General features: G+C 43.0%; 1 protein-coding gene across 1 annotated transcript in view; it reads left to right on the top strand.

The window, feature by feature from the left end:
* The window catches only part of LOC308101484 (phospholipid-transporting ATPase ABCA1), a gene marked incomplete at its 5' end in the record, with an annotated part of 254,815 nt that overhangs the window by 218,212 nt on the left and 19,588 nt on the right, over positions 1 to 17,015 (top strand). Inside the window, 4 exons of the mRNA XM_080450900.1 lie at positions 1,421 to 1,562; positions 3,492 to 3,626; positions 7,585 to 7,688; positions 10,236 to 10,328. Coding sequence (XP_080307026.1) covers positions 1,421 to 1,562; positions 3,492 to 3,626; positions 7,585 to 7,688; positions 10,236 to 10,328 — 474 coding nt within the window. The remainder of the gene's footprint in view (positions 1 to 1,420; positions 1,563 to 3,491; positions 3,627 to 7,584; positions 7,689 to 10,235; positions 10,329 to 17,015) is intronic.

Raw genomic sequence — 17,015 nt, 5'->3', positions numbered from 1 at the left:
TGTGTTGGTAATGGCTTAACTACCAAGATAGCCTACTGTCTCTTTGGAGACTGTGACCAGTGTTGCCAGATTCTGTGAGAGAAACAAGCAACCAGGTCTAGGAAAACCAGCCCAAAAGAAGCGACTATGGGACACATGAGCACTTTAACATAATCATCAGCTATTTGAAAATAACAGATCTACAAGCTCACAACGCGTCGCGATGCGACGCGTTGTGAGCTTGTAGATCGGCTATTTTCAAATAAAATCTTACGGGGAAATTATAATAAGCAGATCTGGCAACCCTGACTGTGACAGTCAGGCGGCTGCTCTGTATGCTGCTTTGCTGCTCTGGTGTGTTGTATCCACCAGTATGGTGCTGGATCACAGCACACAGGGCCTGTCGCTGTCCATCGGCGGTGGTGCTGAACCATTGATCAATTGAGAATGCGTGTAGAGTGACACGGGCTGTCCTTTCCTTGGTTTGTCCATTGTAATCGTGACTGGCAACCTGTGTTCTTTTTTTTTGTGTCTGCTTGCTTGACCCAATAAGTGACAATTTGCGCTTATGATAGGATATTAGAATGGCCTCTCGAGAGTGCTCCACCCCCTCTGTGTATTTGTGCATCAGTGTGGCAACTCGCGATACTGCTGTTCAAGCTTTTTAATATTATTATTATTAGTAGTATTATTATCATTATCAGTATAAATAATAATAATAATAATGCATATACAAAACTTTTCCTTCGTGTAAACCTTTACACTTGTAGATCGGCTATTTTAACACAATGTTCGCCCTCAGGATAGGTACGTGGTTGAAGTGGTTAAATAACACACTAGTGATGTGTCATAAAGAGGAACAACTTGACCAAATCTGACCAATAAAATAACAAGCCTATTTCCTTGGCCCACCTGTGAAGAAACTATTTAATTATCAGGCCACTGTGAAGGTGTTGTTGTTATTACAGCCCCTAAAATTGCACATTATTTAATTTCATAACCCACCACGTCAGAGGCAATTACATTTTAATTTAACAGCCTTCCCAGTCATATCTTGCTTGGCTTGAGAAAAGTTTTTTCTCAAAAAAAAATTGTCGGCAAGTCATGGTGATGTTTGCGAGACATAACCGCAGGCGTTGCAATGTAACACGTTGTGAGCTTGTAGATCGGCTATTTTCGCTACTTTTGCATGACACTGTCGGCCATTTATTTATATAAAAAACATATACAGATGAAATATAGAGATACAAGGTTTCTGCCTGACATAGTATGCGTTGATTGCATTCATTGTTCAAACTACCAATAATTGTGAACTGTGACGAGAGTGCTCCTAATTGAACACAGCTTTGACATAATGTTTTGTATAGTTTAAAAAATGTGACACAATATCTCTTTTCTATATTGAACCATTCCCACATCTCTATGCACCTCCCACTGACAGCATACGAACAGAGATGCGGTACGTCCACCAGAACATGGGATACTGCCCCCAGTTCGACGCCATCAACGATCTGCTCACCGGGCAAGAACACCTGGAATTCTACGCCAGGTTACGAGGGGTGCCGGAGAAAGAGGTTGCCATGGTAACGTAACCGTTTACGTCTTCTCTTTTGTTCTTTATTCACTCTGGGCAATAGTTGAAAAAACGCTGCACTTTAATACGTACTCTGTGATAGACGAAACACAAATTAGATTTGCCATGTCGTTACTGGATTAGCTAAAGGCCAAGATACTTCATTGTCCCACCTGTGCCTTATTTTGGTAAGTACAACATGATGGAATCAAATAGATTTGCTGTCTTAATTGGGTTATCAGAATGGACAAAGATGATAAAAAAAAACAATATTTTTTTGTATAAACCCATGAATAAAATTTTAAAAAATCCTTTTCACCATATACAGTATTTCAACTAAAGAGTGCACGTGTGCCACGTTTGAGTCTCAGAGTGATAGATAAGTTCTGCAGCAGAAGCCATAAGATATATAGGCCTACATCAGTGGTTCTCAACCAGTGGTCCGGGGACCACCAGCGGCCCTTGAGGGGGTTCCAGATGGTCCCCAGCTTAAATGATGGAGAGTTGGTAACCAAATGGACCCTTTATTAGATCTTTAACTCTTGAGAGTGTAAAATGAAACCAAATGGACCTGTAAGGGTCCATTTGGTTTTATTCTACGCTCTCAGGAGTTAAATTATTGTTAAACATCTGCATTACTTAATGTACAAGAAGTCTACACAATTAGAGAATGTAAAATTATTGACATTTTGATGAACGTTTGCCTGTAGTGTTATCTCTCCTATGGTACCAACATCAATACAGCATGGAATTGTGGACAAAATCTGCAACGATAATACAATATTTTAAGTTTTGGGTCTGAGAGGCTAAATCAAATGGTGGTCCGTGTGGCTCAAATGCCGAATAAGTAATGGCCCTTGATATGAAAAGGCTTGAAAAACCGACTGGCCTATATGAATAATGGCGGATGGTAACCACTGGGTTACGGCTCTACATTATTCACCAGGCCCTGTGGTGACCCCCCTCACCCCCACCACCCCCATCATGTAACAGAAACATCAAAAGTGAAAGTGCACGGCGCCAACCATAGGGCCTCAGACTTGGTGCCAGGGCTTTGATCTCATGGCTAAAAAGCATCTCTAGGGGGAAACCGGGTTGCATGCCGCTAGCACGACTCCCCTGTGGCTGCAGTCCATGCCCATGTGAGCGTTTCGGTGGCCATTTTTGAGCCATACTGTTCACAGATGTTCTCCAATTTGTGCCAATTCTCCCAAGTTATCAGCAAACAAATATGTCAGCGACACGTACAAAATGTGTGTGAGGAACAAAGGGCCACGGTTTTCCTTTTTTTTTTATGTTGGCTAAAATGTGCGATTTTTCACATCCTTGGAGATGTTCCTTCTGGACACAGTTTTAAGCGAGTACCCATAATACACCACAGTAGCTTTTCATGATCGGCTAAAAAGCCCCGATTTATACTTTGCCATTCAATGGTGGTACGTGTGCCAAAAATAGACAAATGCCAAATGTCTTTGCTTGTCCTCGAAAAATACACAGAGCTTGAATACAATCATTCTTTGGGGGGATGCTGTCCCACCGGGTCCTCCGTCATCTAAATGCCAGCATTGTTCTCAACATCTCTGTTGCTCAGCATGTGCGTATAGCCTCGATCTCCAGGCTTTTATTTTTTATTTTTGCTAAAAAAAATAAGAGCCTGGACCAGCCTATTGACGCGACTGGAATAGGAAGTGTTTCATTTCCCCAACCAACCAGAGCGCAGTGGGCGTCGCTCCAAATGTTGTGACGTCAGGGCTCTCAATGCTACACATTGGGGGAGGAGGAGGGGCATGGGGCGGGGGCTGGCGGACAGATCGGTGAACCAATAGGATCCGGCGGAAATCTTCTCCGCCGATTTTGAACCCGCCCCTCTATGCCAGATATGAGACACGCTATAGGCAGCCTAGCATGTGCGTGATGTTGTGTTTCTCTCCGTATAAAGGTGGCCGAGTGGGGGATCCAGAAGCTGGGACTGGTCAAATATTCCAACAAGCCGGCAGGGACCTACAGTGGAGGGAACAAACGCAAGCTGTCTACGGCGATGGCCCTGATCGGCTGTCCTCCTGTAATCTTCCTGGTGAGATGAAATGTATTGTTGCGTCATAGATACTGAAAACTTTATTGCAACCCTCAACTACTGTTGTTGTAAAATACACCAGGATATATTTTTTTTATTTTTTTCCCCACGATTATGTAACCCATTTTTTCACCCAGTGCCAATTGTCTAAGTAATCCTGGGCGCTACACTCCCTCTGCCAGCCTAGGAAGAGCTTAGAGCCGAGCTCATGCCTCCTTCAATGCATGAGAGCTAGGAAAGCCGCTTCTTATCACCTGACAGGGGGGAGGTTCCCTGGTTAGACGTAGTGCGCGGAAGGAACACGTTATTCCAACCAGTTCCTTTCCCCTCCATCAGGCGCCCCGGCTGACCAGGGGGAGGCAGTATAGAGACCAGGATTACTGCATGTTTTTGTGAGGGTATTAACTACCCTAGGAGACACAGGGAGAGCATGCAAATTCCACACACCCTCACACCAGTATATATTCTAATACTGAACTTAAAAAAAAAACTTTAGTAGGTATTTGAAAAGAAAAGTTATTTTAGATTTTTTGGATTACATGCAGGAGCCCTAATTTTCTTTTCATGGGCCCAGAGTAAAGTATGAACATTTGAAGGTGCATGCATTTTTGGTAACATATACCTTTTTTTAAAAAAAGAAAGAAAGTTCTGGATCAAACTAGCAAATCTTCCCAAGGGATTACAAGTAAATTGGTTGTAGATTAGAAGGGAGGTGTATGTCAGGGGTTGCCCACTGGTCATATTGCAATTCATTTTTTCAGGAGAGACCCAACAAAAATGTAAAGCACACACACAGCAGTGTTTGCAGGCATTACAGCGTGATTCATCTTAAAGCTGGAGCTCAAAGTCCTGCAGCAGTCCTGAGACATTTTCTCACATGGCCCAGGATGGAAGATTAATGAAGGCTATGACTCGGAATGTATTGCATCACATGTTTACAATAGAGTGGAGTTTAATGAGCATTAGAAAGCTGTGCTCGCGTGTTATTGGAGGGAACACTTTGTGGGCCTAAACCACTTAAACCCTATATACCTATTTGACTGCGTTCGCCCAGGGCCCTATAATTGCTCCTCTATACTTGGTCTGCTCCTTTTTTCCCCTCTACACCATATTTCTTTGCCAAATATTTCTAGCCCATCTGTGAGCTTGTGGATCGGCTACTTTAACACAATGTTTGCCCCCAGGATAGGTACGGGATGAAGTGGTTAAGTCACACTAGTGATGATGTGTCATAATGAGGAACATCTTGAGCAAATTTGACCAATAAAATAACAAGCCTCTTTCCTTGGCCCACCTGTGAAGAAACGATTTAATTCTCAGGCCACCGTGAAGGTGGTGTTGTTATTACGGCCCCTAAAGTTGTACATTATTTAATTCCATAACCCACCACGTCAGAGGCAATTACGTTTTCATTTAACCCATTAAGACCGGGAACGCATCTGTGTTATTTTAAGATTTCTTTGGCTATTCAAAAATAGCAGATATACAAGCTTGTAGATCTGCTATTTTTGGGGAAAGAATCGTGAAAATGTGTAAAAATCTTTGAATCGCGGACAAATACTAATCATTTTGGGGGTCCTTGACATTTGAGAACCACTGATATTATAGCAACATAAAAAAAAACAGTTAGGATTTAGAAGACATTTGTAGAATCCCCAGAAGCAAAGATTTGAGTAAAAAATAATCGCTTTAAAAAACATATATATTCAAAGATTTAAACACATTTTCAAGATTTTTCCAAACAAAATAGCAGATATATAAGCTCGTAGCGTGGCACTTGGTGCCGCGCTATGAGCTTGTAGATCTGCTATTTTTGAATAGCCCAAAGTATAAAATAATGGTTATAGCAAAAAAATCTAAAATGACACAAATATATGCGTTACCGGCCTTAAAGGCTTAAAGAACAACCTTACCAGTCATGTCTTGCTTGGCTCAGTAAATATGCGATGAACCCCCCCACCCCCCACCCCCCTCCACCCCCACACACACACACACCCTGCTCCTCGCTAGGTTCTCACTATAGCCGTCACAGTGAGGCACTGGGGTAATGCCATGTCAGTTTCAGTGTCACTTTCCAGTGTGTGTGCACTTGCCATGGGAGTCTTGGCAGCCTTGAGGCAGTGTCACATACTGTAGGCTCTGCACGGGGACACGCCGGGTATGTGTCGAAGCAGACGTATCCCCCCCCCCCCTGTGGGATTTGTTGCATTCCGCCTGAGGGGCATACAGTAGAAGCACATGTCTGGAAACAACACAGGGCAATGATGGACTGAGTCCTGTCACTCTCTAATCGTGCATGGGCAGTCCTGAGGAAACCCAAACGGCCCTGTCAACGACACTGTGTGTGTGTGTGTGTGTGTGTGTGTGTGTGTGTGTGTGTGTGTGTGTGTGTGTGTGTGTGTGTGTGTGTGTGTGTGTGTGTGTGTGTGTGTGTGTGTGTGTGTGTGTGTGTGTGTGTGCGTGCGTGCGCGATATATACCTGTGTGTGTATACATATTATACAGTTTATGTACATTTACTTAAGTATTGTACAATTTTGAGGTATTTGTACTTTACTTGAGTATTTCCAATTGTCTATACTTTTACTTCTACTCCACTACACCTCAGAGGCAAATATTGTATTTTTACTCCACTACAATTATTTGAAAACTTTAGTTACTAGTTACTTTTCAGATATGAATTATTATATTAAAAAACATACATTAACCACTTTAGCCCTATTTTATACATAGGCTATTTGAAAATAGCAGATCTACAAGCTCACAACGCGTCGCAACGCGACGCGTTGTGAGCTTGTAGATCGGCTATTTTCAAACATTTTAGTACTTTTACTTTTGGTACTTTAAGTATATTTTGATACCAATACTTTTGTACTTTTACTGAAGTCAATTTAGAATTCCGGACTGTTACTTGTAACAGAGTACTTCTACATTGCAGTATTGATACTTTTACTTAAGTAAAACATTTGCGTACTTTTTCCACCACTGATATTTGGTACATCATATTCTTCAGATCAGTTGAGCTCAACGTGGGGTTCTCTCTCTCTTTCTCTCTCTCTCTCTCTCTCCCCCACTTTTCCCCCATGCAGCTGTCTGAATACACAGCTGCATTATTCCGTGTTGTCCTCAATGGTCACTGTTACAGGCGACATTTCAGTCTGTGTGCACCCATGAGCATTGGGGGTCGAGGGTGATTCGCACATAAAAAGACAGCCACACTTTGGATGATAGAATACGCTACAAATAAAAGCTGACATGCACATAATAGAGTCCACTGTGAAAAGTCTGAGAGCGCAACCGTTATGCAATGTCGATCTCTTGTTTGTTTGTCAGCTGATGTTCAGCGTTGAACTTGAATTGCATGTAGGGCACGGTGGCGCAGTCGGTAGCGCTGTCGCCTCACAGCTAGAAGGTCCTGGGTTCGATTCCCGCCGGGGACGCTGTGGGCACTGGGGGCGTGTCTTCTCCTCCGCGTCATCAGCGCCCATACCCTAGGTGGGGTTGGCGAAAGGGCCTACTCTGTGTGGAGTTTGCATGTTCTCCCCGTGTCTCCTAGGGTAGTTAATACCCTCACAAAAACATGTAGTAATCCTGGTCACTATACCGCCTCCCCCATGACAGCCGGGGCGCCTGATGGAGGAGAAGGGAACTGGTTGGAATAACGTGTTCCTTCCACGCGCTACGTCCAACCAGGGAAACTCCCCCCTGTCAGGTGACAAGAAGGTCAGTTGGCTCTCATGCCTGAAGGAAGCATGAGCTCGGCCCTGGCCTCCCTACTGTGGGGTGACAGGTGTAATACTGGTGTAGGGCTGGTGTAGTGCCCAGGATCACTTAGGAAATTGGCACCGGGTGAAAAAAATGGGTTACAAAAATCGCGGGATAAAAATTTAGTTAAAAAAAAAAAGAACTTGAATTGCATGTCAAAAAGTTGATCGTGAGGGTTGCACTGTGTTTTCTAGGATGAGCCGACCACAGGGATGGACCCCAAGGCGCGGCGTTTCCTCTGGGACTGCATTCTGAGTGTCATCAAAGAGGGACGTTCTGTCGTCCTGACTTCACACAGGTGACTTATCCTTAACTGTTATGCTTATTTTTTTTGCCGCTGTACGACGAGTGTCCCCATCTGCAAGCTCACAACGTGTCACGTTGCGATATGTTGTGAGCTTGTAGATCTGCTATTTTCAGCGTGGGACACCAGAAGAGAAGATTTGTAAAAATATTCAAAATATTTCAAACACTTTGAAGATTTTTCAAAAATGTTCAAAATTAGTGGATGTACAAGGTCATAGCTCATGATCTTGTATATCTGCTATTTTTCAATAGCCAAAGTATAAAATATGGTTAAAGTGGTTCAAATGATTCACAATCAGTTTTATTTGCACTTCCACAATACAAACTAGGCATACAGAGGAGCAAAATACTGTTATCCACAACTCATGGTGCTTCACCTTTAAAAACAATGGACACATTAAAAAGAGGCAATGCCGACGACATTGGAGCAGACAACATTGGTAAAAAAAACAAAAACAAGTGCTGACGCATTCAAAGTGCAATATAGATACAGTACTATTCAAAGTGCTATTCATCTCTCAAGATGTTGGTTTTGGGGGAAATATATGGCGAGCATTCAGGGTTCTGATGGTTTTGGGGTGCTTCTCCCTAAGCTCTTGAACCTCCTACCAGATGGCAGGAGTTCAAAGAGATGGTGGGAAGGGTGGGAGGAGAAACAATGGTATTTAGACCCTGGTCAATTGAAGTATATAGGGTTTAAGTGGTTAATATTCATGTGCTGTAACTTTGTCTCACAAACTTACTTGTTTATTAACCCATTAAAACCGGGAACGCATCTGTGTAACCACTTTAACCATTATTGTATACTTTGGCTATTCAAAAAGAGCAGATATACAAGCTCATAGCGTGACACTACGAGCTTGCAGATCTATTGCAGAGCTATTTTTTTTTGTTGAAAACTAGCTTTGAAAAAATCCTCGGTGCCGTGCTATGAGCTTGTATATCTGCTATTTTTGAATACCCAAAGAAATCTAAAAATAACACGGTATGCGTCCCCGGATTGAATGGGTTAACTTTTTAATACTATTAATTCCGCTTGTTTCCAAATGGCTGGGGTTCTCAAATCTCCTGGGCTCATGGCAGTGGGTGTGAATAATCTCTGTTGCCGTTTGGGTTGGAAAAATATTATCCTCGTAAACATGTGTTCCCCTCGTGGAAAAAAACAAATGGCGTTTCTTGTCGTCTTCAGTGGCGCGGCTGAGTTGCATCCATGCGTCCGTGGCGACCAGGTGGCTGTTTGTCAAGTAGCAGATTCACCAGGCTTTACAAAGTCATAATCCTAATGGCGCCATTTCTCAGCAAAGCTTCACAGATTCTGCCTCGGCAAAAATAAAAAATAAAGCCTTGTGCTCCATTATGCAGAATGAAAAAAAGAAATGCTAAGAACAGATGTTCCCCTTCCTATCTTTTTCTCTAATGACCTTATTTGTCGTCCACTAGTTTCAAGGTGTCAGATGTGTTATATGAGAAGGGGTTTCTGCACACTTGAATCAGTGCAAAGGGGCTTTGCCCTGGCGAAGGCCGTCTGACTCAAAGCTTGGCATTTATTATTAACCCATTAAGACCGGGAACGCATCTGTGAGTCATTTTTAGATTTATTTCGGCTATTGAAAAATAGCAGACATACAAGCTCGTAGCGCGGCACTCACTATGAGCTTGTAGATCTGCTATTTTAGAAAAATCGTGTAAATTTGTGCAAATATTTTGAATATATATTTTTCAAAGTGAACATTTTTAACTCAAATCTTTGCTTCTGGGGATTTTACAAATGTCTTCTAAATACTAACAGTTTTTTTTTTTAAACCTATGTTGCTACAATATCAGTGGTTCTCAAACCTTTTTCATGTCAAGGAACCCCAAAATGCCATGTAGTTGGCTGCGGACCCCCATCTCAAAATATTTTGTTCCAGGGACCCCCCAGATTCAAAGATTTGAGTTAAAAATGTATATATACAGTATATATATTCAAAGATTTGCACACATTTTCACGATTCTTTTCCAAAAATAGCAGATCTACAAGCTCGTAGCGCGGCACTCGGTGCCGCGCTATGAGCTTGTAGATCTGCTATTTTTGAATAGCTCAAAGAAAATCAAAAAATTACACACAAGATGCGTTCCCGGTCTTAATGGGTTAAAGAAACTTTAATAATAAAGTATGCTTTGTTCTATAACTCAAATATATATTTTGATGCCAATACTTTTGAAATCCGAGTACTTCTTCCACCACTGGCTATATTGGGATGTTGTAAAAGTACAACATCCTCACCAGACCTTGGCGTCAAACCAAAGTACGTAAGCTCATCTCTCCCGCCGGGCAGCCGGTTGAAACATCTTAAAGAGATTCTTAAGGATCAATATTGGGCCTATTCAAGAGTAAGACCCGATTCAATCAGGTTTCTAACCCTTGTGGTACATAAAAAAAACCAACAACACACAAAGCTACCCTTCACACTATTCTCAGAAGGAAAAGACGCAAAGCTCAATATTTTGTCTGTGTGCTGTGAAACACAAAAAAAATGTCTCTTTCTCTCGTTGGCAGCATGGAGGAGTGTGAAGCGCTGTGCACGCGCATGGCCATCATGGTAAATGGACGCTTCAAGTGCCTCGGGAGCATCCAGCACCTGAAGAACAGGTGAGGCTACTTGTTCCACTACAAAGCACCACTGGACCCAGAAGTAATGGAGTAGAAAGGAGTAGAGCAGAATCTTAAGAGCTGCTTGAATTGAGATTAATGGAACAGAAATCGACAAAAAGCATCAACCTCTCTCTCTCTCGCTTTCTCTCTCTCTCTCTCTCACTCTTACTCTCTCTCTATTTTTTTTCTCCACAAATGTTGTTTGTGGTTTTTTATTCATTTGACGTCCGAGCAAATCAGCCCCATGGTTACGATGCTGAACTTTGAAGGAGCATATTGGGGATACACAAAGTAGATGAAAAATAACCGTTTGATATTCCTAGAGTACATAGAGTACAAGCAACTCTACCTCCCAACGCCCTCAGTGTTTATATTTAGTTGTATTTGATTCAAAAATCCCTGACTATCCTCTACGTACAGTTAGAAGGTCTACTTTAAACTGTTGCCTGGGAACCCAGTTCTGTTCACCAGCTTAACCACATGAACGCTATAGCGTCCCTATTCTAATTCTGCCCATTCCATAATAGGCGAACATTCTGTGAAAATAATCTACAAGCTCACAACGCGTCGCAGGCAATGCGATGCATTGTGAGCTTATAAATCAGCTATTTTCGGTGACGCGATTTAGAGAAGTACAGACCCCTGGGGGACCCTGGTCAACAAAGTATATCGAGTTTTGAGGCCCTGATACACGTATCTCTTTGTATCAATATCAACAAGCAACGTCAATTTTCAATGTTGACATTTCACCTTTCTATTGAATGAGTGATATAAGTAATCAAAAGGAATGAGGCGCTGGAGCATCACAGACTGTAAAATGCCTTTTATATTTGTACAGTGCTATATCATGACTAGCGTTTCGATGCCTGGGGAATCTTCATCAGAGTTATGATATAAGTACGGTAACGTTCTAAAATTGCATCACTGGAATTCTTTGACTAATACATTCCTTTTGAATTGGTGCTGTTGCCCTGTGTCTCATCATGTTGCTCGTTGATGTTTGTTATCTTTTGATGTTGATGAAAAGGTTGATATGTAGGGCCTTAAGTGCTTAATAATGTATACTGCATCTCATCCAAATCAGCTTTGAAATGCTCAAGTAGTGGGACGGTAAGCTAAAGTTACACTTCTTTGTGTTATTGTCCACAGTGACATTGATCTTTGCATCAGAGATCAATATGAGGTCAGCCGCACTGACAGCTTTTGACTGTGGGTCCGTGGCTTACAGGCCTCTGTGCTAGACCAGTTCATAGTGTGAAATATTTTGCTCTCTCTTTCTTTCTCTCTCTCTTTCTCTCTCTCTTTCTCTCTCTCTGCCCATAAACTCTGCCTCCAACATCTCTTTCTTGACTCACACCCCTAATAGCCTTTGTACATGGCTGTTAAGTTAACCCATTGAATCCGGGAAAGCATCTCTGTCATTTTAGATTTGTTTGGCAAAAAACAACAACAGATCTAAAGGCTCATAGCACGGCACCGAGTGCCGCGCTATGAGCTCGTATTTTTGAAAGATCGTGAAATTTGTGCAAATATTTGAATATATGTTTTTTAAAGCGAAAATGTGTAAAATATTTTGTTCCAGGAACCTCCAGAAGCAAAAATGTGAGAGATTTTCAAGATAAAAAAAAAATAGCAGATCTACAAGGTAGTAGCGCGTCACTTCGCGCCGTGCTACGAGCTTGTAGATCTGCTAATTTTTGAATAGCCAAAGTATAAAACAATGGTTATAGCTAAAAAAAACTAAAATGACACAGACGCGTTCCCGGACTGAACGGGTTAATACAGTTTGTCAGGTCTCCATCCTAACCCTCCATCCACCCTGACCTTAACTCCTGGCACCTGGGTGCCACTCTCTGATATGTGCCTGACATTTTCAAGACCAGTCCCTTATGCCTGGAGCCCCCCGGCAGGTACATTAGCAAGCGAGTCCAATCCATTACGTTAGGTACAGTCTGGTGACATTATTACGGCTCTATCGTGTGAGATCGCAAGAGGGAAGGACACTACACGCACACACACACACACACACACACACACACACACACACACACACACACACACACACACACACACACACACACACACACACACACACAGAGACACTACACACCCACACACACACGTACCACAAATACACACACGTGGAGCGGAGCATAAAGACAGGGAGAGGAGGGGGCAATCTGGGCGTGGAGAGAAAGATCAATACACCTGGGATGAGGGGTGGAGCAGTCCATTTTTCAAGTTGAGCAGGGGGGGAACGGGGGGGGATGGTTTGAAAAACAGCAAGGAAGGGGCCAGCCGGTGTCAAGGGTATTTCCCATCAAGGAGCGCTAATGTCATATCATTGGCGAGGCTTTTTAAATAGCTGCGGGGGTGAGAGTATAGGTAGACAGATAGGGAACATGTGAGCGGGAGGAGGGAGGGAGGAGGGAGAAGAGGAGGAGGGGAGAGATAGTGACCCGGGAAAGAGACGGAGAGAGAAAGTAGAGTGATGCATGCACGCGCCAACCCTCTCTCCCAGATGTTAGGGTAATTGACAGTTCCTCTGTGTCGATTACATCCTGTCCACAGGGGGAGGAAGAGCAGGGTGACGTAAATAATTTATGAACCTGGCCGAAACTATGCATTAGGTAAGAGCCAGGGACGGTGTGTGTGTGTGTGTGTGTGTGTGTGTGTGTGTGGGGGTTAAGATATGTCCCACTTTAACTCAACATGTAATCAGGTAAATGGAAACACCCACTTCGATAGATAGCAAGAGAGAGGAAATCAGCCTCTCCTGATTTTTTTTCTTTTCTTTTCTTGTCTATCTTTTTTTCCTTTTTTTTTGGAGAGGGGATGGGGGGGGCTCCTAATTTTAGATCTCACATGGGCAATTTGCACGGTATTGAAATACTATCGCTCAGTTCTTTGCTACGCAGTGGATAATTTCTAATTAAGGGCCCCTATCTCGTCAGCGCTCTGTGTAATTAATGTTTCATGAGGTGTGGGGGCCCTGTTAATGACTGAAAAGGCAATTAAGAGCTGTCTTCTCTGTTTTGGTTTCCCCTCCCTATCCCACCATGTGTTTGTGTAACCATGTACCCCCCACATACAATGTACAGTGGGTGGCTCTTGAAAACCTCAGCCTTTTCGCCCAGGTCCGCGCTGCAGAACCCATGCATGTATACCCACGGAGCGATTACACTGTAGGGGTGATTAGCCACATGGACCGTAACATCCCTACTCTGGGCATGTCTTTTTAGGCAAACAAGAGTGAAACAGAGTTAACATTTTGCAAAAAATAGCTGCTCTAGAAGCTCACGACGCGTCGCAACAGATTTTGGTGTAGAGCGAGAAAAGGAAGGGACCAAGTAGGTTCCAAGCATAGACCCCAGCGAAGTATATAGGGTTAAAGGGGTTCATAAGTATCATTAGATTAAAGACGAAGTGAAATGAAAAATATCTTTAGAGTTGATCTAAAAATCCGCAGTTTACATTTATCATGAATTTAATATTTGACAATGATTCCACATGATCAGCGTTGACCCTCTGTGGACGCCCAATAAAAAACACACCTGTTGATCTTAATAACAGTACAGATTGTGGTTGTACTAGGCCAGTGTCTATCAACCTTTTTTGTGCCAAGGCACACCTGGCATAGCCAAAAAATCCCAGGGCACACCTAGATATACGGTATATATAATTATATATATATATACGGTATATCTATATACACACACTAGGGGTGTGCCGATTTTCACATTTCACGAAACGATACGATACGATGTTGGGCACACAACTTCGATACGATACGCACTTTTTTATCATGAAAATATATGGGGGAGAAAAAAAGCAAATGCAAACAAATATTTCTGTTTTTGCATTATTCAGACATGCAAACTTGTAGCTTTTCAGCTTCCACTAGCCGTTTTGAATCCAAATAGGGCAATAGTGTGACACCTGACCCGAAAAAAAACAGCATGTTGTCACCCTTTTCACCTCGGGGCTGTTTGCATGCCTGATTATTATTATTGTAAAAAAAAAAAAAAAAAAAAAAAAAAAAAATTTTTTTTTTTTTTTTTTTTTTTAAAACATTTTTTTTCAAACCTCCTTCAAACGGCGCGGCACACCTCAGCAGTAGCCCCGGCCCAAAATTGTGACGACAAACTCTGCCGGCTGCACAGTAGGAAGGCCCACTGTACCCAATGTTTCTGCGAGAAATCAATTCTATTTTATAAATTATTTTCTGATGTGCATAAGATAATTTTTGCCTTTGCTTTTAGGTATAATATAACTCTATAGAGACAGGTCCCGCCCCTTCTCTTTTGTGATTGGTCGAAAGTCCGGTATAAATGATGAGCCCTGAGGCATCGTAGCAAAGAACACATGAAGCCTGCAAGTTTATTAAGCACTTGTTCTTGCAAATGGCCCGGTAATATGGCGAGGGAGGGGCCCGCACAGTGCCTTTGCCACGCAATCTGTTAATGATTTAGAGATGGGAAGGGTTTCTGTCAAGCACCGGCGGGGGTTGGCAGGTATACAGTGGTGGAGGCAGGTGGTGTTACAGTATGCTGTTGCCGTGTGGTGGTTGCCAGATCTGCTTATTATAATTTCCCCGCAAGATTTTATTTGAAAATAGCCGATCTGCAAGCTCACAACGCGTCGCATCGCGACACGTTGTGAGCTTGTAGATCTGCTATTTTCAAATAGCTGATGTATATGTTAAAGTGCTCATGTGGCCCCATAGTCGCTTCTTCTGGGCTGGTTTTCCTAGACCTGGTTGCTTGTTTCTCTCACAGAATCTGGCAACACTGTTGCCGTGTGGTGGTCACGAAGAAGAGGCGGTGCGGTTTCTTCGCCTCATCCCCCCCACCGCCTGCATCAGTTCTTCTTTACCTTCTTTTTTCTTTTTTTTACAATGTGGCTCTGCAGGAGTCTAGCCGTCTATAAGAGGGTCTGCTGTCTGGAGCTAATCTCTCAAACCGCCGATCAGCAGTGGTGGAAAAAGTACCCGAATGTTTTACTTAAGTAAAAGTGTCAATACCGCAATGTAGAAATACTCTCTGTTACAAGTAAAAGTCCGGAATTAAAAATGTACTTGAGTAAAAGTAGAAAAGCATTGGCATCAAAATGTACTTAAAGTAACAAAAGTAAAAGTACTAAGATCACAACGCATCAAAATGTACTTAAAGTAACAAAAGTAAAAGTACTAAGATCACAAGCTCACAACGCGTCGCGATGCGACGCGTTGTGAGCTTGTAGATCGGCTATTTTCAAATAGCCTAGGTATAAAATAGGGCTAAAGTGGTTAATGTATGTTTCACAATATCATAATTTATATCTTAAAAGTAACTAGTAACTAAAGTTTTCAAATAATTGTACTGGAGTAAAAGTACAAAAAATGGGAAATACTCCAGTAGAGTAAAACATTCCTCAAAAGTGTACTGAAGTACAGTACTTGAGTACATGTACTTTACTCCACTGCCGATCAGCACCAGTTTTCGTGTGCGCACACACTGCCAGTAGGCCACAGAAGTATACATGTTATAATGTCGTCAACGAGGGCTCTGATTGGGCTGCAACCTTGCCCAAAATCTGGAGTTGTATACTTCATAGAAATGTCATAGTTGACTCATAGATAATAACTGATGTCACAGGCGGGTGGGGGGGGGACAAATGACGCTCTGAGATCCACATTGAAGCCATGGCGATCCCGTGTGGATCCCGCGAGATCCACACGTTTTTTTTTTGTCTTTCTTCATGGCAGTCCGCCCAGCAGCGTTGCCAGATTCTGTGAGAGAAACAAGCAACCGGGTCTAGGAAAACCAGCCCAAAAGAGGCGACTATGGGCCACATGAGCACTTTAACATAATACATCAGCTATTTTCAAATAGCAGATCTACAAGCTCACAACGCGTCGCGAAGCGACGCGTTGTGAGCTTGTAGATCGGCTATTTTCAAATAGAATATTGCAGGGAAATTATAATAAGCAGATCTGGCAACCCTGCCGCCCAGGAAGGAGTGCACGAGCCCCGCTGTGCGGGGCCAGTGTTCACATTTTGACCCTAGATTGCTCATGTGTAAAACACCTTTCTTGCAGCCCTCCTTCAACTGACAAACCCACCATTTTTTTTGGTGAGCCGTTCCTCTCCTCCTCCTCTTGCCACATTACCCTTATTTATTCCACCGTGGTCTCTCTGCCTCTTCTCTCTCTCAGGTGGTAGCTAGGGGCTCTGCAGCCACAAGCCATCCAAAGTGCTTGTTAGTGCTGCCCCCTGTAGTTCAGTGACGACCCTGTCTTTTTATCACCAAGCTTGCCCTTATGCTGCCTTTAACAACCCCGCCTCTGCATATAAATCAAGCCCCAAATGAGCCAAAATAGCCTCATTCAAGCCACACACACAGAGGGGTGAGTGAGAAGGCAAAAAGGGAGGAGAGCACAGATTCTTAATGTGCTTCGAGGAGCTGGACAGGGTGGCCATTTTAAGAGGCTCCTTCATTATCTCGCCCTATGATTACTTTGAGAATTGAAAGGTATACCTCTCCCCCCGCAGGCCCGCACCCTATGCCATCCACAAATCTCTGTCTGTCTGTTTGTTTGTTTGTCTGTCTGGGTTTTTGCCAAAATATGGAGACGTCTGACATCACTGATGTCATAGACTGGCCTCCAAGTACTCTGATACCAGGTACTGCACAAGTACTGCC

The sequence above is a fragment of the Gymnoscopelus braueri genome (genome assembly GCF_963280865.1).
Source record: "Gymnoscopelus braueri genome assembly, chromosome: 15".
Taxonomy (NCBI): domain Eukaryota; kingdom Metazoa; phylum Chordata; class Actinopteri; order Myctophiformes; family Myctophidae; genus Gymnoscopelus; species Gymnoscopelus braueri.
Note: the sequence above shows the minus strand (reverse complement) of the source record. Positions and strands in the feature narration are given on the sequence as shown.